This window comes from Venturia canescens, chromosome 4, assembly GCF_019457755.1.
Source record: "Venturia canescens isolate UGA chromosome 4, ASM1945775v1, whole genome shotgun sequence".
Lineage (NCBI taxonomy): Eukaryota > Metazoa > Arthropoda > Insecta > Hymenoptera > Ichneumonidae > Venturia > Venturia canescens.
Genome location: NC_057424.1, coordinates 8846966 through 8873348, shown reverse-complemented (window position 1 = coordinate 8873348; position 26383 = coordinate 8846966). Strand labels below are relative to the sequence as shown.

General features: G+C 43.3%; 2 protein-coding genes across 7 annotated transcripts in view; one reads left to right on the top strand and one right to left on the bottom strand.

Moving 5' to 3' along the window:
* Nucleotides 1–14037, bottom strand: part of LOC122409872 (uncharacterized) — a 63116-nt gene extending 49079 nt beyond the window's left edge. Inside the window, exons 1-3 of one of the 5 annotated variants that reach the window (XR_006260781.1) lie at nucleotides 13504–14037; nucleotides 11648–11705; nucleotides 8192–8323 (exon numbers count right to left, since the gene is read on the bottom strand). Coding sequence is in view for 4 of the 5 variants with exons in the window: in XM_043417757.1 (XP_043273692.1) it covers nucleotides 8192–8293 (102 nt within the window). In the remaining variant the exon portion in view is untranslated. The remainder of the gene's footprint in view (nucleotides 1–8191; nucleotides 8324–11647; nucleotides 11706–13503) is intronic. The other 4 variants (XM_043417757.1, XM_043417752.1, XM_043417755.1 and 1 more) reach the window with 4 other exon arrangements.
* A 2412-nt stretch (nucleotides 14038–16449) lies between these two features.
* LOC122409351 (homeobox protein Nkx-2.4-like) overlaps nucleotides 16450–26383 on the top strand; it is a 34034-nt gene continuing 24100 nt past the window's right edge. Inside the window, exons 1-2 of one of the 2 annotated variants that reach the window (XM_043416840.1) lie at nucleotides 16450–18428; nucleotides 21172–21470. In XM_043416840.1, the coding sequence (XP_043272775.1) occupies nucleotides 17663–18428; nucleotides 21172–21470 (1065 nt within the window). In that variant the 5' untranslated portion in view covers nucleotides 16450–17662. Of the gene's footprint in view, nucleotides 18429–21162; nucleotides 21471–26383 lie in introns of both variants that reach the window. The other variant, XM_043416839.1, reaches the window with a different exon arrangement.

Below are 26383 nucleotides of genomic sequence, written 5' to 3'. Positions count from 1 at the left end.
TAAAATATCCATGGAGGTTACAATTGTCGACGAAATTTCTTCAATTTTTCCTGATTTACTTTCCGAAATTAGAGGAAGCAAAGACCATACAAAACTTTGGCAATCCGATCAATTGAAAAATGGAAACTTGCGCAGAAAATTTCTCACGTCGACTCGACGATGCAACTTCGAAACTCTCTGCAATGACGGAAATAAAATATAAAATAAAGAATTCGATGCATTGAGAGAAAAGCAAACTTTAGCATCGGCAAGGACATTCGCCGAACGCTAGCTAACGAAGTGTCGTTTTTAAACGAATTGAAACTGTAAAGTAACGATCGAGTATAGAAGCACGAAGTGCCTGACACCGAATCAATCGGTTGCCAAAATCGAATTTCTCTTCGGGAACACTCGAACTCGACATTTGTGTAAGCATCGCGCGAGAGATCTTAAGGTATTCCTTTCACGAATATTCTACAAATAACTGATTTTAAATAACAGTCAAGTAAAAGTGCGTGCGAATAGATTGGAGAAATTTCAGCTGAGATTATCGAATATTTAATGAAGAATGAAAACTTGAAAAATGGTAAAATTTATACGGGAGCTTACGGAGACTTCATCATCGCCAAATTTCTATTCAATAATAATTCACATGCTAAATAATTATAAATTCCTGACACAAACTGTCTCACGGATAGGAAAAATGGAAGGAATTCATAGCAACGATAACAATAAAGGGTTTCCGAATGCTTAAAAGAGAGATTAACGATAGAAGTTGGAAAAATGGCAGAAGCGGAAGCTATAATATAAACGCGACTTATTCTCAGAGGTTAGGAATTCATCAAAATTTCGAGTGCCCGAATTCGCGCCACGAAAAAATGCGGTCATGCGAAAGGAATACCTTAAGCTCAAGAGATCGACTCTCGAAAGCGGGTCACACACGCGAGGACGTCTCCGTACGTAAATATGAATTCGTTCATGCCCGTAACGATGCATTTCTATATACACTATCGATCGAAAGTTTGCGGGAGCGATCGACTTTATCGCAGATTCTCGAAAAATTATTTCGCATATCGAATCAGAATAAATTTGTCGATTCGCGAAAAGTAGGAAAGCAGCTTTTCAGTGAACCCACACATCGATCAGATTCATCGCCCCGGACTGCTTCAAACATTTGACCTGAGAAGCCAGAGATTAAAAGTGACAAGAGATCTGAACCGATCGATTAATGACGCTCGATGAAAGTAACGGTTTGGAAAGTTCAATGGCGATCAGCAAATATCAAGAGCTCGACGTAAAAGGTGCACCGCGAATGTACAAACAAAATTTCGGACGGCGAGGAACGATTCATCGATTGACAAGACATTTCAAAACTTTTGTGCGCTAGTGTATGCGCAGCGAAGATGCCCTGGGGCCAATAACAGCAGAGGCAGGGAGATCGCATACCGATTTAAATCTGCACTGACCGCTGCGAATCCGGCAGTTCATTTTGAAGTAAATTTTGCAACGAGGGTACGTATACGAACCGCGTGTTAAACCGATGCGAGAGCCTCGGGCGAGAAATCGGGGCCTGATTCGACGATAGTACATTTTTTCCACTGAATTTATACACTTCACTATGACTCGGCAGAATATTGTCAGTGGATTGGGAGTTATCGACGTGAAAAAAGGAAAAGTACGTGACGGCGAATGCGTCCCGCGACGTGGCACATTCCAGTTTTACTTTTCTGCGTTCGTATCATTTGATTTTGACTCGATAGCGGTTTTTAGATCCGTTCGAGGAGGAAACGTCGGCACGAAGTCGAGCAGATAGCGCACAGTGACACACCGTTCCTCGAGAAAGCTATATCGTGAACTTGTCGAACGTATATACGGTTAATTGATTCGAGAGCCGGAAAACCAGTCCGAGAAAACAAGAGAGGCGAACTCCATGATCGAGTTAAACTCGAGTTTCATCGATCGCGATCGATTTCTGCTTAACGCGGCCGCATCCTCGAGCTCCAAATTTGGTTGGCGATGACCTTAAATTCATTTTGTAAGGAAAACGTATACGTTTTCAGCACGACGGAGTCGTTTTTTCATAACTTTTTTTTCTTCTTCTTTTATAAACAATTTCCTACTGAGAAATCCACAAAATTGTGATTTTCTTCTTCGAATGCTCGCCATTTTTGTTTATGAACAATATTTCGAAAATCCCCTGCGTCATGCGACAGCTAGTAGCACATATTTTAAAAATCTTTTTGGCTTTTTGTCCTGAGATGTTCCATTTTTGAGATTTGCTGTCAACCCCGATTCAAGTGGTGCCATTTTCAAGGCACCGTTGTACAAAAATATACCATTAAAAACATTTTTTAAAAAATTTGTTCAGTACTTCCGAGTCTGTAAAAGGTTTGTACAAGATTTTATTTAAATCCATCAAACCAATTTTTGTTTATGAAATAAACAAAAAAGCACCTAAATAAGTCCCAAAGTTTACACTGTTCATAGCCCTTGAAAATCTCAGGTCGACGAATAAAATGAGAAAATGTAAAGGCACCAATTATTTTTGAAGCTCCAGAAATCCTTCGTTAGTTCCATGTCAAAATGTCTCGTTATCTGATTTTTACTTTCGTGTTGTTCGATCTTGATAACATAGAAATCTTTATAAAAACTTGAGCCTCCGTTTTACACGCCAATTACCGAACTTCCGTCTGCGCCCGGCAGCAGGCCTTCGCGCGAGCGTATAATTAGACAAAATGTGTGTACGAAGCACGCATATATCGATCTCAATTCGGGCACCAACTGCATCCATAAAAACGTCAGGTTGCTGGTATCTGCGCACTTATAAATTTCTCACCGCAGGGAGCGACGAACTCGAGCAGAAAAGAGGCGCTGCAGCTCTCCGATTCGACGTCGAAAACTCTCCAGTCTTGCGACTAATGCGTGTCGGAAGTGTGTGATCGATCGATCGAAGATGAGCCTTTGTAAATAAATCCCTCGTGCCACTGACTCCCAGCGATAGGAAGTGCAAGAGCTACGCCGCGAGAAGAAGAGATTACTGATCTCCTCGTATTATATAGCGAGCCAGGGAATGAATGCTTTCGTTGGGAAATGAAGAACACGTTAGTGGCTACAGTCGAATTTCGCGAAACTCACTCGTCGGGTGAGCTCAAAATAAAAATCTCCAACAAACTGTGGAAGTGTGAGAAATTTTCGCGTTCCTTAAAGCCCTTTTTCCATTCGTATTTCAACGTTTGTATGCAAATCACGAAACTTGAGGCTCGCACATTTTTCGTTGATAGCGAAGGGAAGTAAAAAGAGGCGAAAAGGTGGAAACGTTCGGAATCGTGATCGTGTGATCGCGAGGTTTGTTCTGGTCGAAGCTCCGCGTTTTGTCATTGATAAGAAACTTGATTCACTTTGTTGGCGAGTTTCGGGCCCGGATAAAAATAAAATGGAGGATAATTTTCGTTGCGTAACTAATAAAACAAGCAAAACTTGAGTCGATTGCGGACGAAAGATTTCCGAGCATTATTTCGGACTGAAAATAATGCACCGACGCACGAACGGTTCTCCAAAAAGACTCACTCATTTTCTGCATTGAAGCGCGAGAACGATGCAGACGTTGATAGACGCGGCGGGGAGTTTCTATCTTAGATTTAATTCTATAAGCGAGTTAACGATCGTATTGTGTATGGCAGTAGGAGGAGGCTAAGCGCTATCGAAGCCTCGCGATTACTTCGAATAACGAGCTTCCTACAGATCTGCATTCCAATCTCGTAGACTGGTCTGTGCTCACATGCCTTTTGCCGTTTGTTTTCCCTTCGAGGGTTCGCTCCTTGCAAATAGAAGCGCGAAGTACGTCCGTTCAATTGATTCGAGTAAATGTGTTGATTCGATCCGAGTGTTTAACACTCGGACACTAGCTTGGTTGCCCCGAGAAAAAATGATTAATCGGCCTATCATTTTTGTTGGATCTACAAATCAAGGTGGACAAAATCAGATTTGTAGGTTCGACGAAATTTTGGGGAGTCGAAGACCCTTCGTCGTTGTACACGAAGAAAACGAGGCCGAAAATTCTAGGAACATAGTATCTCGGGGATAGTATCTGCGTACTCGATTCCAGCATTAATTCGAGGAACAGTAATAAGAATTGTTCTATCCACCATAGTAAAAAGACCAATACCCATACCTTTTATTCAAAAGAGTCAAGAGTCTTTTTCTCTAAAAGCACAGTAAAAAATCTTTTCAGTCACTTCAAATGTTTGTATTGTTAAGTATGCTTGGGCAACCTTGAAAAAATACTATGTGAATGGTAAATTTTGTCACACGTATTCGGTGTATATTTGTGTATTTATGATAAAATTTGTGATTTACATTTCCACTTATCGGTAAGGGTTGATCCGACACGATGAATAACACTCGAAAACAAAACGAAATACAGTTCTCACGTGCTTTACTTTTTGCTATCCAAATAAAGCTGTTTAGAATGCAGGGGACGAAAAATGGTAAAACTCAAAAAATACTATGCTGTGCGCGAATACTTTGAAAATTCTTGAAAATTGCATTATTCACTGTTTGAAACGAATTTGTTTTATCCGTGTAAGGAACATTCGTACGAGCCACCAGCTGGCGTGTTTGGATGGACCAAATTTTTGGTTGAGTCAACAAATTTCATTTCGACGATTCGGTGATCCAACAAAAATAGTATCGAACCGATGAATTTCTCTCAGGCTTTCGTAGTTAACAAAATTTTTCCCCTTTTCATATGAACCAATTAGAAGAATGAACGAGCCGAGGGAAAGTCGCGTAAATTTCTGAACCTCACGAACGAAATCGATCGATCAGTAGTCCCGACATTTTAATTTCCTCCGCGCCGTTCAATGGATCCGTTTGATCCAGTTGGAAGAAAAATCGAACTTAATCTCGTCACTAACGGTTATTTTACTCATAAATAATGAGAAATGGGGTAATTACAGTTGGTTATTATTATCAAGGCTGTAATATCCAGGCGAGTGGACTGCGGTGTCGAAGGAGCTCGTAATTCGGTTGAAATAAAGTGATAAAAGTGAAGTTTATCTACCTCATAAGTGCTGGCGGTGAACGTTTACCGAGGAATAAACATTACTTTGGTAATCAAAGTTCAATAAAATATCGATGAAAAAAGTGAGGATGAAAATTCTTTGGCTGCCAAGAGCTCGGAGTCTGCCTCGTTAAAATGTAATTACTCCTCGCACGAAACGAGACGAAAAAACTATGAATTACACCGCTCAATAAATCCTAGTCATATTCGCGCTTATTTTTATTTTTTATATGCTTCCGTAACGCTGTATTACGAAAGGACTCATCCTCAGCGAGTTTAATTGAAATTAATAACACTTTTTCCTCTGGCACGATGAGACTTTAATCTTCAATTGCTGAGGGGATTTTGAAATCCAGAGAATAACACGGTCCCTCGCTCTCGCACACGGACGCACGTGCTCTTCGCATCTTTGGCTTATTCTTGCATCAGGCAGAGTAGTTTCATGAGTGAGAACACGCTGTGCATTTTACTTCAAGGCTCTTACGGTATCACCGGGGCCTGACGTGAGAGAACAGCGTGGTTCTCAGGTACGTCAATAATTACAGCCGCGTGCGGGGGCACATGACGCTAATTAAATTTTCAACGACGAGGAGGAGCGCGCGGCTGAGACTCAGCGGAGACTCGCAATTACGAGGGGCTCGCCGCGTCAGACCTTCCAGTCCCCATAGTTTTCGTCGTTAAGTTATCGAATTCCCGTTAGGTGCTCGTTAAGCGCGATCCTTTTCCTTAATTTTCGACACCTCCGGCCGGAACGAGCGTGAAAACTGCGCGGGAGTCTTCGACGACGATGCAGGTTCGATTGAACCTTTTTCTTTTACAATTTTGTTGAAATGAAAATTGTACATTCTCGTTGGTGATAAAAGAAAGCCAAGATTCGAAGATACGATGCGGAGACGCGAGAGGAGACGAGATAAATGCGCGTTGCTCGAGCTCGATAGATTACTTCTTAACACACGCTGCAAAGTGTGTGTTTGTGTGTGGAACGCCCGCACACGTTTTCCCTCGAAGCCACCTACACTTGTGCTCGCTTTCGTTCTCCATTATTTATGCAGCGCGAGTATGAAATGTTGTCGGAAATCGAAAGGAACCGTAAATCAAACTCACGATCTTGGAATACAAGAATTAACGCTGCGCGCGGACGTAACGCTGTGAAATTGCATCGCTCCTTGCGAACGAACTTTACAACGAATTTCCTCAATCATTTATTTCGATCTGGACCAGAGACGCTCGATTCAAATCGAAGACGACGAGGTATTTCTCGTTTCCTCAACTTTAGGCTGATTATTCTGTCCAGAAATTAGGACCGTTTTTTCAAAATGCGACTGACGTTCCTCGCAGAATAATTATGTGCATCGGTCGACTTGAAATTCTCGGTAAAACGGATCGACTGCAATCGCGGGTAATCTTTCATTCGCGCCGTTGATGATTAAAGCACTGAAAAGTAGTAGAAAATGTTCTTCTGCACGGACACGAGAGTCCTGCGAATCTTTGGAGCAATAATGTCATACCTTTGTTTGAAAACTGTTTTAAATTAATCCTGAGATCGTAACGAACCAGTAGAATTTTTATTTTTATTTTATAAAACCGAAGAGCGTCTTAAAAACTATTTTTCATTAATCATTTTGAATTTTCGCATCATTCGTATCATTCTGAACGCAATAATACAAGTGTAAAAACGCCAAAAAACAGTGGATCCATCGCCACCCTCAACGTGTATTTGTCATTGCTAGATTTGTACTTTCTGCTTTCACAAAACCGTCTTCCGTTCAATCAATGGCTTGCATAATTTCATTCGAAATTCATCATGAAATCGATTCATCAAAATCGACCCATTAGCCACCCACAAAATACTTCGGGCACGATCTACCTCGAAATAGAGTCATAAAATTTTCGTCGCATATTTATGAAAAAATATCGAAGTTTCTCGTTTATACTTTTAACGAAATCTATCATAAGCACGGATTTTTATATTTTTACTTGCACCCTGTAAAGTACCACATATTATGTCAAACATAACGAAAAACCGCAGAAATGTTACGGTCCGAGTTCTTTATGTTTAAGTTATTTTGTAGCTTAGGTGTCGTCGAGTACACGACTATGGTAATCGATCTCGACGTGCCGGACTCGTGGTTTTGTACTCGTCGCGACGACGCGCGCGCGCGGTGTAACCGACCACATTTACTCGTTCTTTATACATTTATTGTATACGCATAAATATATACGCAACGGGCTTATACATGCGAGAGTTTTATGCGGGAGCAAGAAACTATGAATCGAGAGGGGAACTCGAGAAGAGCTGCGGAGCGAGCCCGAGGAGCGTGAAGGGTCGACGCACTCTCGATCGCGGCGTGGCTTATGCGAATGCATCTCGAATACATTATCTACTGGTTATCGGTACTTTTCTACGACTGCGCGCCGCTTCCTCATTACTCTCACGGTCGGTATAAATAAACCGACGAAAAGGACATTTCCGTAAGGGAATTTCGCAAGGGGAAAATGAATAGCAAATTTTTGGCGTTCCTTTCGACGAAATTTTATAATTTTGCCTTCTTTCTGCTGACAAGCGTCAAAAAACGTTTTGCTCCATTAAAACCGCAGAGTCTGAGGTCGCCTCGAACCATTCGAGGCTCGAATCGAAGAGGATCTTCCTGCATCTTGTGACTGAATAAAATTTTTATCGAAATTTGCTCTGCAGGAGTTTCCAATGAGTTTAAATTATTGTTACAGAAGTCTTTGGATATTTTTCCTGTTTTCCAACTCAACTAAGATGCCATGAGGAAAAAAACTTTTGAAAGCAGCATTTTCTTCGATTTTTGTTGAATGGTTTTTTTTAACTATATTTCGATGCTTCGTTCTGGCCGTGCAATCGCACGCGACGTTTGCGGAGACTGCGTGCGTCGAAGGAACGCGAGGAAATGCGCAACGCGCTCGCGAAATTGGATATTTTATTGATGCCAGTACGAGTGATACGCCGACGAGAGGTGATGAAAATTTCACTCACGCCTTCGCAGCTCGCGGGAAGCGTGATAAATATCAATGTTAACATGAAAATATGTACACAGAAAAGGAATATTCCGAGTGTGTTGAGTCACGAACATTCCTTTGTCTCAAGGTCGAAGGATCGTTGAATTAATCGAATGAGTAACTCACTTGATTCTTCGGGGGCTTCTCCATAATTCGGTATGACGGCGAGCCGTGATGCTCGGATGCTGCGATGACGGCGCCCGCCTTACGAGACACGCATTGCCCCATATAGATGTCCCAACTTCGCTTCCGGACCACCTGTTTTCACACGAGGACCAATTACATCGAATTCGATACTCGAACCTCCAAATAATCGGCTCAAATATTGTCATTAACGGGAAAGATCCTTTCGGGACGAATTTCAAGTACAAATGGCCAAAATTTCGGACGGACATGAGAGAAAAATATTTTATAAAGTCATGTCGAAAAGGCAGTGAATAAGTTCACATCGTTGGAGGGCAGCTCTCCATGGTTTTTTCAAACACCAAGATTCGATGCTACGTTATCGTGAAATTCAGACGACGCTGAAGTTTGCAAGGTTGGAGTCCAACAAAATGAACGAAAAAAAGATTTTCGTTATTCACCAATTTTTCATTTCACGAATCATTGTTGTAGCAGGTTGAAAAACTGCGAGTTGCAACTTCGTAGGGAACAAAATTGGAGATTTACTGGAATTATTTGAGAGTTTCTTTAGAAAATTCCGTTGGGCTCCAACGTTGCAAACTTCAGCGTAATAAATTCACGAGTTTCCAGAAGGCTAATTTCCTACAAATTTGTAAATTGTAAATGTGAAACTTCCAGGGCTGAGACAAAAAGAAAGTTTCTTTGCCCCCCAACGATGCAAGCTTTTGAACGATTTTTCGTAATGACGCTGAAGTTTGCAACGTTGGAGTCCAACGAAATGAACGAAAAAGAGATTTATACTTAATCACTTTTTTATTTCACGCATCATTGATGTGGGTTGAAAAATAACGAATTGCAAATTCGGCAGAAAACAAAATTGGAGATTTACTGGAATTATTCGCGAGTTTTTTAGATCATTTCGTTGGACTCCAACGTTGCAAACTTCAGCGTCATTTTTCGTAAGTTTCTATCGCAGATTGATTGAGAAATAGGAAAAGAAGAGTTTGTTATCCAGAACCAACTATTTCTATGGATTAATTCGAATTAATAGTCACGATGAGATGAAAAAAAAATGTTCCTCCGAAGATTTCATGCAGCGACTGTGCCAAAACCGAGGCACTTGCTCACTTTTTAATCTCTCTACCTTACAAAGTTTCAAATACCCTCGACTGCAAGAAACCTTTTTTCTCTGTACGCAACCATTCATACTACCCTCGTCGACTTTACGAGCTCGTCGTGTCGAACGCAGTTGAGAATGTCAGAGTGTTTCATTGTTGAATTTATAAATTAACGAAGGACTTCGGTAACTCATGTCCTGGATGGGAACCCAGTCGATTTGGTTTCGCTCCTCGAAAGTACAAAGCCAGAAAGGGGGAGGCTGAAATTTTATAACTGTACGATACACGTGTAGCCTCCGTGCCAAAAAAATAGTGAGCATGGCCTCGAGCACGACTTGACCCTTCACCGTTTGTTATTCGCTCCTCGTTATTCGTCTCTTCTTTCCTTCCAACGTACAATGTGTTTTTCTTTATTTTTATCTTCTTCCATTTTACAGGTATCGAGCGTAGGATACGGCCTACGAAAAATACTCGATTGCCGTGTACACACTGACACGTTTCGTTGTACCGCACCGGAGAGTGTATCTCTTGCCGGGGAATTTCTCGCGACAATGGTGGGAGATTTGAGTGTGGAGGTCGAGAGGAGAATTTCATTTGCAGACGAAACGAGGGGAGTTGAAAAAAGGGCTTTTGTTCGGGCAGCTCAATTGCGGAGTGTCCGAGGTCCTCGCTGTTCGGGACATTGTCGGAATTTCAAATAAGTAAAATAACGTACGATTCGTGAATAAATGAGAGAAGAAAAGGCGGAAAAGAATTGAATTTATAGTTGTTTTTGCAAGTTTCCTCGAAATCGATTCAATGTTTGATTCACTTTGAAGTCAAAACCAAATTAAGTGTCGACAAGAGTTATTTCTTGTATATGAAAATTACGATGCAATATTTGTTTAGCAGCAACGTTTTTATACCTATCGGAGCCCCACCGAATCGTAGTGGAATGTTTGTTTTTTGCTGAATTATTTGAAAAGCCCTTGGTCATGCATCCTTCCGGAGAGTCCGGATGAAATCAATAAAATCGACAGCCGCATCTATGCGGGAAGAAAAGCTCTCACGGGCTCGAGCGACATGCCTGCGGCGAGCTCTACAAGCGGCTAAACGTTCGAAATAACATGAGAAATATCGCGCGGAAGATAAGCCTGCGAACGGAAAAAATGTTTTCCAGGAAAAAAGAGGAAACTCTAATCTCGAGAGTATTTACGACTCGGACGGCAACGTAACTAGTCTCGATGATTCGTAAAACGTTACACGAGAATTTACGATGTATGTTCGCGAAGGAGGATCACGTGGAAAGTTCGCCTCGAAAATTACAGGTTCCGAATGCGAGGTTGAGCCCGCGTTTTTGCGAGAGCGCAGACTCGCTCATTAATTGTACGCGAGCGTTGTTCCGTAATTGCTTTTGCATATTAAATCGTTCAGCATTTCACCAATTTATCCGATTCCAGGATTATTTTTTACGCCGTGCGGAGAAAAAATAACTTTTGATGGGGCAAACAGAAATTCGATTGCAAAAAACTTGATTTGTTCGCTCGAATCAACATTTCTCACCAGGAAAAAATGTCGTCGTATGAAAAAGAAATAAAAATGAAAAAACAGCAAATTTCTTTTCTGAGTATCGAGGCTGCTGTACTTTATTCTCAAAATTCCGTGAGAACGAAACTTAAAGAACGAAATATTCGAAGAAAAAACATCCCAACGGTTCGCGTTGGTTAACAAAAACCGGAAAAACGGTGAATTACAAAACGAAATTTTTCACAATGCGAAGTTTAAAGATTTGGAAATCATCGTTTCGTCGCTGCAAGAAGAACGAATAAACGAAAAATCGGAAGAAGACGGAAGTGCTCGTCATACATTTGTTCACGAAGCCAAGCGTGTCGATAAACTAAAAAAAAAAACTCGTTCAAATAGCTTTAACGAGCCAAAAGTAATCGTGAAAAAAAATCCTGTAACAAGTGTCATCCGAGAGAAAGATAAAACTACGAGATGAGCACGAGATACGAGTGAGAGTTAAATAAAAAGCGAGCGAGATGCTGCGAGAAGCAGTTTGCAAAGAATTGCGCGCGGTTTGCAAGAGTAAACCAAGCCAGTGGTGAATTATGGAATAGTCGAGGAGATTGTCGCGCATGCGCCACCACGAGTTCCCGAAGATCCGCTGACCAAAAGGAAAAAGCATGTAAACGTACTCGCAAGTATGAATTAATGTGTCGAGTTTGTCGTGTGTTAAGACCAGAAAAAGAAACATTTTTTAATGCTCAACAATAAATAATTACTAAATAATCGATCTGCGAGATAAAATAAAAATAAATATTCCCGTATACCCGAAAAGACAGCAATTGTCTTTACTCACAAAAACGAAAATCCTCGCCGCTCTATGCGTCGTCTATTGGTGCGTCCTTCAAATAATGCTGAAAACAAAAAAACGAAAACAAAAACGATACAATTAAGAGGGCCTCGGAAGAACACACGCGCGGAGATCACCGTCCACTTTGTCTCGCTCTCTTTCCTGCTCGCCGCTCCTTCTATGTACTTTGCATATCAAATTCCACGATGCTGCTTCAGGAAGATTGTATTACGGAGATAAAAAAAACCCAAACGAAAAAGGGAAAAAGAAAAAGACTCATTTCCGTCAGCGAAATACCTGAGACGAGAACCTGAAAATCCAGGAAAAAGTGCAAGTAGAATTCCTGTACAAAATAAAACCAAGATCTTACGTTCCATTGGCAAGACGTTAAATTATGAAATGTTTCACAAAATTCCCTGAAAACAGCACATTGTCATTCTGCACTTTCTGGACTACAAATTCTAATAAAACCACTAAACTTCGTTCTTGATTCCTTTTAATGAAAAAAAACTCGCGCCTGTAGCGGGACATCGATTTTTTTGTTGTTGTTTACTAACACGTTGAATTTGACGATGCAAATATTTCGTTAAATTTTGCTTCGAATGTCAGAAAAACTGTGAGTTTATTTAGCGCTCGAGAACTGAACAAAAATTCCAAGGCCCTCAAAAAACAAGCGTCCAATACCGAGAAGCTCCGACGTCATCCAATTTATGATTATCGTTGCTCTAATCGAGCGCTAATAAAATTAAAGAGTTTGGAGATGAAAAATGTCCGTCGACTCGAGGCTTTCCTGGTGTCCGATTCCACGATTAAAATTCCAATAATGCCTGTGAGTGCATATTCATTGCTGTTCAAAATGCTCGTTTAGAATAATTAGTTGTTTTATAAAGAGTTTTTACAGCGGTGAAACGATGCTCCCCGGCAACGAGTTACGGAGATGACGAAAAGGCGGTTCCTGCACGTGTGCCACTCGCGAATGGAAAGTCCCATCTTCCAAAAACTCCTCAGAATTTCAACAGTATGTTTTCTTTGCACAGTATCGGCAGTATCTGACCCCGGAATAAAAAGATCTCGAGCTTTGATGACCCTGACAAGTGTCCACGTTGCAGTTTTTCCCCAGTCGGTTTTCCCCTTCATCGCAATTTATTCAAATAATGAAGTTAAAACTCTGTCATTTTACTACATTCGGTTTACTTTTGTAGCCCAAGACGTTAAAAGAACGAAATTCCCGTACAGTGAAAAGTGGCTGTCCGAAAGCTACTAATTTTGTTAGTAAATAAAAACGATGCGTTCTAAGAATAAAAAATTCGATTGAAATTGAATGTTGTTGATTCGACGTTCCAGAAACTCGGCGCCTACGCAGTCGCGTCAGTCAAAGAGGCTCGATGACGTGTGGATAGCGAGTAAATAAATGATGCTGAAGTTTGCATCGATGTTGTTGAGCGACATTTATTACGGTGTTGCTTCGAGCGAAGGAAATTCCGACGCTTTGTTCGAGCTTTCGCAAAAGACCGAGAACGAAATCACCGCAAGAGGTGTCAAGCCCCTTATTCATGAAAAGCGATGGAACGATTTTTGTAGACTTTACACCGATGCAAGCTTCGATATGACGGAAAACATGAGCGTTGCGAATACAATAAAATAACTACGAAAGGGGCGAGGTGGAGTTGCACATATCTGGGGCGCATTAGCGCGTATCCAGAGTCGCGTGAATAAGAATCGTCAAGGCCGTGAGAGACTTGAGCCTGGCGTAAGAGATAATGAGAATCGAGAGTGCAAAAATTCCGCTGTTTATGCGTGGCTCGAAGGAACGAAAAAACAAAATGTAGAAAATAAAACAAAAGAGAGGAAGGAGGACTCACCTTTTCTTACGGAGCCAAATGTCTTGGGCAGCTCGTACGAATTCACGGGATGATACATCATATAAGACTCAAAAAACCTTCTACAGACAACTCCGTTGAACACCACGCGCGATCATGACACTAGAATATATTTATTTATCCTCAAATCCTGTTTTTTCTTCTACCCTCTCTCTCTCTCTCTCTCTCGACACCCTACCAAAAATGTGCGTTCCGTTGTTATATGTTTATGGTTTTATCCACGATCACAAATTGACACGAATAAACAAAATAAACAGAAGGAATAAACACACACGAACTCGATGAACACTTGCACTAACCTCGGCGTAGCATAGCACGTACAGTGAGAGACAGTAAAGCCGCACCACCTGTCATTCGAATATATTCGATAGTACGGAACATGCGTCGTGACGTTACCCCACTACCATACCCTCCTCCTTTTTTTTATCACTCCCTCTCTCTTTTTCTCGTTTCCCGGTGCACGAATCGTGTGCAAGCTAAAACAATCAACTTCGCGGTTCAGCAACGTCGACCGGTCGAAACGACAGCCACGTTCAGACTGCTCTCGAGCAGGTTGCACTGCAGCGCCTCTAGCGCCTGCCAACTGCAACCGGGAGGCCGGACGCTCGAGGAAACTGCATTATCTACCGACGATAATAGAGTCGCGATTGTTACTCGCAGCGAATGACGCAGGAAAATTGATGACTCGAGTTTTACCATAGGAATCTTCTACAGCTGAGAACGATCACGTCGGAAATGTTCGTACCAGGCGACCGAACACCGAGGAGGCGAGCACTCTGGCGTCGTCCAGTAAAATATATTTATTCCCGTGAGACAAAAAATGCTCAGCACCGAAGAACCTTGCACCTTCGTTTTTTCGTGTGAATCAAGCTTCGAGGGAACAACAAAAACTGCTCCATTTTTTCGAATAAAATCGATCAAGTTCCATGAAAAGGGTTGATCGCTTCGGGGGAAAAAAATTCTGATTCGAAATTCGGCACGATCAAATGTAGGCTAATTCCCAAGCAAAATATCTTATTTTTTTCTCTTGATTTTATTTACACTCTGGATGAAAAGTTTCGAAAAATCCTATCTAATTTAAACTCAGTAAGAACAGTACGAAAAATTCTTTGATTCCCAGGAATCACTTTACTGATAAAATTCTCCTACACTTTTATAAGATTTCAATGTAATCCGCTGCAGTGTTGCCGTTCCTTTATGGTTTGTATTTATAATAAACTTTAGCAAACTTGAAAATTTGCGAGTACAGCATTAATTATTATAATAACAATAAATAAAAGAAGAGCGACTGGAAGAGCAAGACAAGAGAGTTCACTACCAGCTTCCGAAAGAAACACGCGTCATTGCATTATCTTTTATGTTCGAATGTAGAATAAAGATAAAAAATTGATTAATCAAAAAAAATATTAAAAAATAAAAAATTGTAAAAAAAAAAAATATACATATTTTGAAATATGAATTTTTTTATGTTTGATGCGATTGGTTAAATTGAATCGAATTTAATTCGTTCAGATATGATTAGATCTATTCTGCCGGGGTCGTCAGAAGTTCGGGAATGGCCGATTAGGATTAATAATTATTACAATAACAATGAATAAAAGAAGAGCGACTGGAAGAGCGAGACAAGGGAGTTCACTACCAGCTTCCGAAAAAGCAAAAACACGTCATTATCTTTTCTGTTCGAACGTAGAATAAAGATAAAAGATTGATTAATAATATTTCTTCGCGTCCAATGATTATCCTGACATTACTTCCTACACAAATTTCTCGATGACTTTAAACGCTACAAACGAAAAAATGTATCAATCAAAGTCTCATATTCCACAAGCTTCGTCTCACTCGCAGTATTTTAACTCTGTCGGGACACGCGCGATCGATAAATCTCGCTCTGCCTCCACCTTTTAGTCTTTAATATCCGAGGATGGAGAATAAAAATTGGAGTAACGCCAATCGCTCCACTAAACGATATTTCTCGCCGTGCTGCAAGGCCGTTGCTGGGCAGGAAGCGCGTGAGTTTTCAATATATCTGTCGCAGCACGGGATTGCAGCACTGGGATGCAAAGGCAGGCAGCACGAATATTGCTCCGTACTGAATGGCTTGTGCGTGTACGTCAAAAAAAGAGATAAAAATAAAAAGACGTAACTCGCGAGGTTTGGAAGGTTGATCGCGATGCATTAGGCCTTTTCGTTTTCTGACAATTGGCATATCTATGTGTGTGTACCGGTTTATCCATATTTATACCGCGGGCAAGGTGACACGTGCACCTCAACACATTTGCACATATTCTCATGATTGCGTACTCGTAAAAATATAGGTAAAAAAGAAAGTGCAGGATATACGCAGGGGCCATGAGGCGCATACGATTGCGGAAGTGGCTGTCGCGGGTTCAATCTCGGCGCGGGTATCTCGGGAAGCGCGCCTGTGTGCCGAGGTAGAATTTTATCCGGCAGTATGCGCAGAAGTCTCGTGTTAGAGAGAGAGAGAGAGAGAGAGAGAGAAAAAGAGCGCGGCGCAGCGTAGGAGCGGCTGGGCGCAGGTTTCCAAAGTGGGCTGTACCACCGGCGGGGTAGCCATGACAGAACGCCGCTTCATCGCTCGGATCCGGCCCCTCGAAGGGTGGGAGAAGTGGCTCGATTGGCCGCGAGGGAGCCTCGGAAGTCTCGTCGAGCCAACGAGGCTCGACGAGATTCCCCCGTGGGAACGGGCGGGACCGGATATTCGACGAATGGGAAGAGTCCTGCTCGGGGATTGGCGCTTCTCGGCCAATGGATTCTCCGGTTCTCGATCTCCGGAGAGCCACTTCTCTTACACATGGCTAGGAGTAGGAGAGAGAGAGCTCTCCTCACAAGCAAAAGGGGACATCTCATCACGACTCTTGGTAGCAGGCACTTCTCCGTAGTGGGCACTCCACTCATCTCGTGTCGTCTACGGGTTCGCGAGGAGGCTGTGTGGGGCCGCCCGGGCGAACGAGAGCGCGAGCGAGCTAGCGAACCCTGGTCGAGTGGGTCTAAGCGGCCGTGAGGACCTCTCCAGGAACCCAACAGTCCTCTCCATTCATTCATCCATCCATCCAAGCCATCCATCCATCTATCCATAGAACCGGGGCTGCTCTCCTCTCTCCCGGGGTCTCGCGAGAGAGTGTATATCCTCGACGAAGGTGGAGGCGAAGAGAGTAGAGTGGTACATCTACCATCGTCTCTACTATCGGCAGAGTCCAAGGACTCGAAGACCCTCCGGGTGATTTCAGTCGGCCGCCGGCCGGCTCTGCCGGCCACTCCTCAGCCCACGTGTTTCACCTTGTACTTTTTCACGGGAATTCATCGTAACAGGTAAATCATAGCGGCGCGTCGCGAGCCCGACCGCGGCCGACAAAGACCTGGTGAACGCGGCAGATCGACCCCCGGAACTGGGAGCCCGACTCGCCCGAGCTCGACAAGTCACGCGAGATAGCGTTCGCCGCGCCGGAAGTGCGTGAGATATGCGACCAACGCGTTCGATCACCGAGCCTGCACTCGCGAGAGGCTCTTCGCCAAGGCAAGCTTCCTTACTCGAGTTACGGCGAATAGTGAAACTGGGATAACGAGCAGCATGCGACTTTCTCCGAGGTGAAGGTGCGACGAATTACTTGCGAGTTTAAAAGACCACGAGTGCCAAACGCCAGCTGTGTTTAACTCGTTGATAAAACTTCGGAGTGCGCAGTGAGACGAAACCGGTGGATTCTACGATCGATATGAGTGAACAGGGATAGTGCGATGTCGATAAATGGGTGATCTCGAACAGCCTTTCTTTTATAGACCATCATCCGCAGAGTTCTCTAAACAAAGTCGAACAAGTGTATCTTTGACTCGAAATAAATAAATAAAATAAACAAGGATCATCGAAAAAGTGAAGTTTTGTGACAGTGGAGACAGTGACAGCACAGTGAGAGAGCGAATGCGAACCTCGCGTCAATCACGATTCGGCAACCTGGCGAGAAATCGTTGAGGGGTGTGAAGGGAGGAGTGAAAAACGAGCGCGACCGCCGTGCTCGCATCAGAGTTGTTGTAACCCAACATTATTTTCACCAAAGTTGATACAAGCACCGCAATCATTCGTCGAAGCGTGAACCTGAAATACTTCGACGAAGTCGAGGTAGCCGAAATGAGCGGTGGTAGCGTCGGCGGTGGAAGCGGTGGCAGTCAGGGGAGTAACAACAATGCTAATACCTATCATCAGCATCAACAGCAGCAGCAGCAGCAACAACAACAACAACAGCAACAGCAGCAACATACTCAGCTCGAACAGGCTGGTTTGTTGCCTGATTTAAACGGCGTTGATCTGGCTATGAGCTTGTCCCCAAAGCATCACTCTTCTCACGTACAACCAGGAGCCGGTCCCCACACGACACCCTTCAGCGTCACGGATATTTTGTCGCCGATCGAAGAATCCTACAGGAAGTTGGAACTCGCTGCTGCCGCGGCTGCCGTAGGCGTTGGCGTCGGTGTCGTAACGCATCCCCAAAGCTCGCCTTACACAAACGCCTGTGGCGCCAGGGTCGGCGGTAACACCGGTAGCTCGAGCGCGAGCAGCGGAAGTCCACCGCTACACGGAGGCTCCACTCCCGGTGGTAGCACACCAGGTCCCGTTACCGGCGCTAACGGCGGTACCGGCGCCGGTGGTGGAGGCGCGCCCGGCGGTGCCGGGAATGTTGGAAGCATGAGTGCCATGGGGAACCCGTATGCCACGATGCAACTTACTTCGCAGTATCAGTACTGTGCCGCTGAACTTTCTCCTTATCATCATGCTGGCCCTGGAGTTGGCGGGGGCGCTAATGCGAGCGATCCCATGCGATCGCACGCCGTTTCGTCGCATCATCATCCCTGGTATGCGCCAGCACCACCCACGACCAATGATCCTCGTTTTGCCAGTGAGTATATTACCGTTTCAAATCTTTCGAATCGCGTTGACCAGCCTCGGAATCTAATGACGGAATATTCCTTGGGACGCTTACAGCGAGGCGAGTTATCGTGTTCAAAAATTATGCTAGATTTAGCCTTGGAAAGGGGATTAGAATTGAGAGACCGTTACAAAATTCTCATTTTTGCAAGCCATTTTCTATACCAAAACTCGAAAACAAAATTACTGTTGACCGTGCAGTTGTACATCGTCTTGATTCCTTGGTGCCTCATTCAGGGAGTCAAACAGAAAGTTCAAGTTTAGAATGACGTCAGGGGAAGAAGTGTCTGGTCGTGGACTCGCGTGCAGGCTTGATCTAGGTACGGAATATAATTAACTCGAAGACTGCAGGTTTCGTTTGCTTTGGGGACGATTTCTACGACCGCGTAAACCTGGTGATAACAGAAGCGATTGCGTTGCAACGCGTCCAAAGAGTTTCGTAGATTCGGAATGTATTTTCTCTGTTTTGGTATGCTCTTTGATGTGGCATTTGCCTGACTGGACCCGTGTCGAATTTTTTCGAGGTCGCGAAGTGTCTCCGAAGCACTCGGACACGGTTATCCCGTCAAGCGTCGAGTGCGTCGTTGGAACCCTTCTGGAATCGGACTGCGAGGATCAGGCAAAAGTGTCTCACGTTACCTCGAGTGTAGTGGCAGTTTCGTATTTCAAAGTCAACTAGAGCTAGTGCAGGGCTTCATTTGGGTTGTTAGCGTGAAATTCGAAGGGCAAGTTTCCGCAATACTCGCGCTCCGGGGGCGAGCTTTTAATTTCATTTTTTGTCTTGAAAACTTTTACAACGAGATATTTTCTACGGTCAGTCGAGCCGGAAAGTAATTGCGTCACATTTTTTTATCTTAATCCTTAAAACGCGGAGAAAAGCATGTTTCGTGGGGAAGGTTTATCCCCAGTGGGTCGTATAATCGTGACGCCGGGAAAGAGAAGCGCGAAAAGAAATAGCAATCAGTTTCGTATTTCAGAGTCCACAAAGCTCGAACGATTCTCGCATCGATGTTGGATTTATATAAGTGACAGGAGAGAGAGAGAGAGAGAGAGCTGCCGGTATATCAACCATTTCGAATATGGCTATGTAAATACATATTCTTCACGAAGAAAACGAGTGCTCGAGTCCGGCAAGGATTTTCTCGCGGATCCGTCGCGCACGAGCGCCTCTCGCTGCGCCTTTTTTCTTTCTTCGTACGTGGCTGTGTGTATACGCGCGTGAGAATCTTCGTTTCCATTTGTGCGAGAAATACTCGAAATCCAGTTGAACAGTGTGCTTTGGCACACGGCCGTTTACGTGCGAATGCTTCGGACATCGATGCTAAAACGCGTGGGGAATGGACGGCTCGAAAGATTTTAGTTGGACAAACAGAAGGGCTGAAATACGCTCTTCTTCGTCTATGCCACGAATCAACAAGAGCTTGGAAAAAGATCCCCTTCGGGATCTTGTAGTGAGATGAGGATTTTGTAACGTAAACACACACGCACGTATACAGAGACTTTTACAAAAATCCAATCCACCTTCACCGATTATTAATCGTCCCCAACGCCAAAATGTTTTTATTCAGAATTTTATCCTAATCGTGGCCAAATCTCCGTGAATCCGTACCTCGACCACGAGCATCTCAAGGACTGATTTGATCTCGCTCGCAGGATGACACCCCATTGTCAAAGGTATTCATTATAACAGCATCAGCACAGATCTGCTTCGGTGAGCGAAGACGTTGCCCCCGATCAAGTGTTTATCTTTATTATTTTCTTTCTTCCTCATCTTTGTTCCTTTTCGTTGCACACATCGCCCCGTTGGACAAAGTCTCGATCGCATCGAAGTGGCAAGAAAGAAAGAGAGAGTATTTCAGAGATAATAATGATTCGGATTCCTCGAGGCGGACCTCCCGCGTTCTCGTTAGCGATGACTTGCGCTTTTCTCACACCTCGTAACACACGGCTCTCTTTCCTATTGTCCAAACGTCTCGACTCGGGACACCTTTACGAAGCTGCCTTCGTTCCATCCGCGCGTATCCATCCGCGTCGGAATTGACAAGGGGTTTTACCGGCCGTGTCCGTCGGTAGCCCAGACGCGCGTTAGGTGCGTTCAGTAGCTCAAATTTCGAAAATTTCTCCGAAGGGACGACGAGGCCACCCTTTTAGCTTCATCTTCGTAACTGTCTTGGACGCTCTCGTGTTTATTATATTTTTACATCCACTCATTTCATCGAATATCTCATTCTCCGCACAGCTTTTTCACTCTCCATCGTCTCTTCTTTCCACATTATAATTCGTTACATCACGATCCGTCATCCCGTCATCATGCACACGACCAACGTGACTTTACTTTTTTTTTACCCCGTTCTGTTGGCCCTCCAATTATTTGCAGTGTATTTATTATCAGAGAGGACGCTCGACCAGAGAATTTCGTGATTTATTTTACTTCCACGTAACTTCCCACCCCGCAAATTGAATTTCGATTGTTCTCTTCGTAATTGAAAAAACGTTTATCGACGTTCCAAACAATGCTCTCAGCATAAATGATTGGTGTTTTCACAATAAAAAAAAAAAAACGATGTAAAAGGAATAAGATAAAAAAATGGTCATTTTCTTCGAAATTATTGATCCTCCTTGTTTGGGAGAAAAAACAAAGTAAATTTTTGTTCTTTTGCACAGAAATATCGAGCACAAAGAATTACCGAGTGTCTCTTAAATATGTTTTGCAGTCTCGCGGCTGATGGGGGCCGCGGCGGGCGCCGGGACCAATATGGCCGGTTGTTCCGTCGGTCAGTCAATGTCCGACGTTGGAAAGTCATCGGGTATGGGTGTCGGCGGCGGGATAGGCGTCGGGGTTGGTATGGGCGTCGGGGCGATGCAATTCCCGCTGGCACAGAGGCGAAAACGACGCGTGCTTTTCACCCAGGCTCAGGTCTACGAGCTCGAGAGGAGGTTTAAACAACAAAAATATCTGAGCGCACCGGAGCGCGAGCACCTGGCATCGCTCATCCATCTGACGCCCACGCAGGTACGTTATTTCTGTATTGAAAGTTGGCAGGTTCCAGCAGGAGATGGAATGAGGGAGCGTGAGAAAAGGAGTTCACGTAACAGGGGCCGGAATATTGGCTCTAATGAGAAGTTTAAGAAACGCCTTTTACGGCGTTTGGCTTTCGTGTTTTGGAGGTAAGCGCTCCAGACACGACTCCGTGACTAACATCACCGATTTGTTTAGCCAATGAAAGCCGAATAACGGACTTTGGTTTTATGAAATGCGAAGTTGGTTTTTTTTTCAGACCTCTTTATTAAAACGCCGAATATTTGGGAAGCGTTCGTTGAAGCGAATCTCAAATGGACGTTAAAGTAATGAATAGTCCTGCACAATCGATCATTTGATTAAACCACACAATGAACTCGAGAGGAGATTCATTAGATATATTTATGCCCCAGCAAAGCTTTGGGACACATGGCAAAAGGGATTACAAATAATATAAAACGAAGAGAATATAGGTAGCAACTTATGAGTTGAACAAAACGTTGACCGACATAAGCATGGGGTTAAGGATACTTATGACTCATTAATATTAATAACATTGATCTAGTAACACAGGGTGTCTAACGACCTGAAAAGTCATGAAAATTCTTAAATGTCATGAAATTACACTCGGACCTGAAAAAATCATTAAATGTCATGAAAAATTACCAAACAACCTGATTCTTTAAGATCTCTGCAACGCTCATTGTCATTGTCGATTTTTTGGTTTTCTTCAACATGATTTCAAAATTCGCGGGGTGGCGACAATGTCTGGTTCGTCAATACTCATCATCGATATAAAAACGAATATCGAATGAATAGTTTGTAAGAAAAAAAAGATTCTTTATTTCAAAATAAAATATCATTTCTTTGTTATTTTTATTGAATTTTTTTATAATTAAAAGATGAATAAAAAGTATCAGAACCATAAGAAAAGTCATGAAAAATTCCTGTTCCTTGACTTAAAAAGCCTTAAAAGTCATGAAATTTCTGTTCTCGTCAAAATTAGACACCCTGTTAACAGCCTTAAATAAAAGGGATCGATTGATTTATTTTTATGTCTCTAGAAAGCTATGGAGGCAATTAACAATAGTTGTTTTGATTACAATTAACATACTTAAATTAAATTCTAATTTCTTGGACGATAAATTTTTGAATATAATTTCAGATACTTAATACGAGATTCCATTGTGTAAGATACAATTGAGTATTGACAATGAGATATTATAATATAAAATATAAAACTGACAATATTATTGACATTATTACTACTGGGCTGACACAAGACCATCAGCTCTGAAATGCTTCCCCACGCTCATATTTTTGTTCTCTTTCTTGCGTATAAGAAGACGGTTAAATAATTCGTTTTTAAACAGACTAATATATGAAATCGACGTAATTTCTCTGGGCAAGGAATCCCAAAAATAGCAGAGGACAGAGAGAGAGAGATTGATTGATTGATTTTATTTCTGCCCTGAAAGCAACGAAACGGGCAAACGAAACTTAAGAATTAGAATATAACGATACAAATCATAACAAACCAAGTGAGCGAGAAGAAAATAAAAGTATTTAAATAGTGAGATCACAAGAATATTAAATAAATTATAACAACTATGGCGCATAGCTTAAAAGGTACTCAATAGCAAAAATAAACTAATGAAATAATAGCGAAATGAATAATGTAAACTAACGCAAGAATAATGGCGCATAATCAAAATCTAAATAGCCAAAACGCCAAATATATGACAAAAAAAACGCAAAAATAAAAGCGCATAATCGACGTAAAAACAAAACGCAAAAAAATACGTAACAAAGCGCATAACGGAACGCAAATTAAAGCTAAATAGAACACCAAAATAAACCGCGTAATGAAGCGCAAGCAAAACGCAAAATAAACGCAAAGAAAAGGAGAGAGAGTCGGACCAATAAAATCGTCCGTAGACGCTTTTCGCCAGAGTTCAATTATCGAAAACTGATTAATTAGATGCCGTCGACATGCCTGTCAGCTTGGGCTCGTACACATGTGATAAGCTCTGTTTCAAGTGCGAAACGTACGGCGTATGACTATGTAGCATGTACTTGGCGGAGAAGCGTGTATCGATCGGACGTTGGAGCCGAAGACACTTGGCATTTCCTCCGCATTCCACAGAGATCCCGAGCAATACCCGCATTGCTTCTAGTTCAAGACTCGGCGTTATTGAAGCGAACGAATAATTGGAATATACGTGAGTGCTCAATCGGTGGATTCCAGCGGTCGGCCAGTTGCTTTGACAAGGATAACCAACGGTTGAGGGCTTCCGCGAGAGAAGAACGAAAAATACTGCTCGTGGCACAAGAGAGCGAGGAGAAATGAAACGTACGAAACTGTTGTGCTGTGCACGAAGTCTGGCAACAATAAATAATTGTTGGCGGAGCTCATTGGCCGCATCCTGCATTCGTGCATCAGGGTCTCGGCCCCTCGTTCCGTCTGTCGGTACGTCTGCCATGCTTCGTGTCGCCCTTTTTCTGTCTTCCTCTGTCGCATTGCTCGCAATCAATCCAAATGTATCGCCGTCCTCGTTCCATGAAATTACTCCACGTTCCTTCGTGGCCACGAATACGAAGAAAGCACATTCGTGTGTGTGCGTAGACGAATTCGGGTCTGTTAATCGAGGCAATAGTCTTCTCTGATGTTCGATTGGACTGTTCTCCTCGAGCATCGTGTGGAACGTCAATTATATCGAATCACAGGCATCGAAGGCTTATAACTTCGAAAATGCCGAGTCCGATTTCTCCACGTAGTTTTCCCAGTCGCAATGAGCGAATATTTCTGTCGGTAATCGTCTAATCGACGACAGAATTGCGACAGAATTGCGTGTTCTTTTCTCCACGCCAAAAGGCTCGTGTCAATGACTTGTCGAGCTTGGTGCTACGATGGCCATTCTCGAGTCATTGGAACGCGAGGAAGTAGAGCGAAGAGCCTCTTTCGCAGAGTCCTCGAGGACAGGAAAGAAGTGGTTCTTTTGTGGGTGGAGAGGCTCAGATTTTTTTCTTCAAGCGGTGGCTGCGACGATTCACTGCCAGAAACCGGAAGTTACCGACGCTCCTTGTTTGAGCCCGGCCGATGATTCGCCGCACGGAGAATCTCGTCCTCGAGTTTCCTCTGTCTCGCATCGATCCGGGCGTGTGACGGAAGCTCTCGCGGAAGTCGGCGGATGGAGCTGATTGCAATCAGACTTGATTCTCCCAATAATTACGCGTCTCCGGATGTCTCACTGGAAACTGGAATCCGCAGCCGAAGAGAAAACTCGCATTTGGCGGAACACGTTCGAGATCGTTGCCTTGTGATATGAGCGTCGAGCAGAAATCATTCTGTCCCCGATTAATCCTGATAAATCCGTTGCAAAGAAAGTTCCAATCCGTCCCCCGTGCACGATCGCTCGTTCTTCAATGAAGAATGTATAAACGAATTTTTCAATTTTAAACCAAAAAGTATTGTTGTTTTCCATATTGTTGTTGTTTGTGAGCCAACGGTTGTGTGAAAAGAGAACGAGCGTGTGTTATTAGTGGAGTGCCAGCAGGCGTTGATGCGGCTACCTCGAGTATTCTGCTTCCATGCCGCGAATCCGACGATGGTATTCCCAATGCCGTGTGTACTACACACGCATTGGTGACTAAGCCTCGAGCACTTCTGCGAGGACAAATGGAGACCAAACGAGGAGATTCTCTCTCCTTCCGAACACGTGTGTATGGGCAGACCAAACTCTGATTTCATTCGTCAAGTTCCGACACACATACGACCCTATCTGACCACCCACTCAGGGAGCACGTACTCGAGAACCCGGTGTACCACTGCGTTCGATGTTGTGCCATAAGGCAAGCGTGTATACGAGTAAATCTGCGTTGTTTGAGAGGTCCGATGAGGGCGTTCGATGGAATGGATTCGTCGGAGCTCCCTCGTTCTCAAAAGCTCATACAATTTCGCAGCATTCGTCGAAAAAATCTTGATTTTGAGAACTTTCAAAATTGTAGCTTCTGATTAAGAATATTTCAGCGCCAAAAGCACAGACGAAGCTTAACTGAGAACCTTTTTCGAGAAGGAATCGTTTGTATGGCAGAACTTTTCGACTCCCCGAATCCATCGAGCCGTTTCATCTGATTTCGCGGGGACTCGGAAAACGACTGTAAACCAGCATACGAAAGAGCTGGTGACTCGAACGCCAGTGAGCCGCGTGCAGCTTATCAACAAGCCTCGAATTCTCCTTGATTTATCGTATCCAACAATGGCATCGACCAATGAGGAAAAAAGGATTAAAGAAAATTCGATTTCCTGGTATTTGCCTCCCGACTATCGCACGGCTCACTCGAGCGTACGAGGAAGATAACGCATTAATTCAGGACCATGGGACAGTCTCGCGAGAGTGGCAGTTCCAAAGTACGCGTCTATACATCGCAATATCCAACAAAGTGGAGAGTTCTCAGCATAATTTAATTACGATTCAGGAATCATGAAACAGCTTATTTCCTGTCAACGTAGCAAATTGTGTGGTGGTGCGCACATGCAGCGAACTAGTCGGTAAGTCGGTGCGGCTACAGCGAGGAACATCAAAAGTGTACTTGTTGCGAGAATCTGAGCGTTCAGATAGCGAGTACTCGATATCCCGAGACTAGCTGGAGTCTCGACGAGTACATTTAACAGACATATACATCGATGGATACCTCGTGGCGGTGGATGTATCGCGAAATACTCGAGGAGGGAAGGACCGGTGAGGAGTTGGAGGATTTTGAATTAATGAGACTTTGATGTAAACGAGTACTTGGAGGATTGTACAGGTTGACGTATAGATACGGATATCGACATACATTTGAAGTAGCCGAGTCCATCGGAAAGAGCGCCGTTCCAATGTCGCGCATAATTATAACAAAAATCA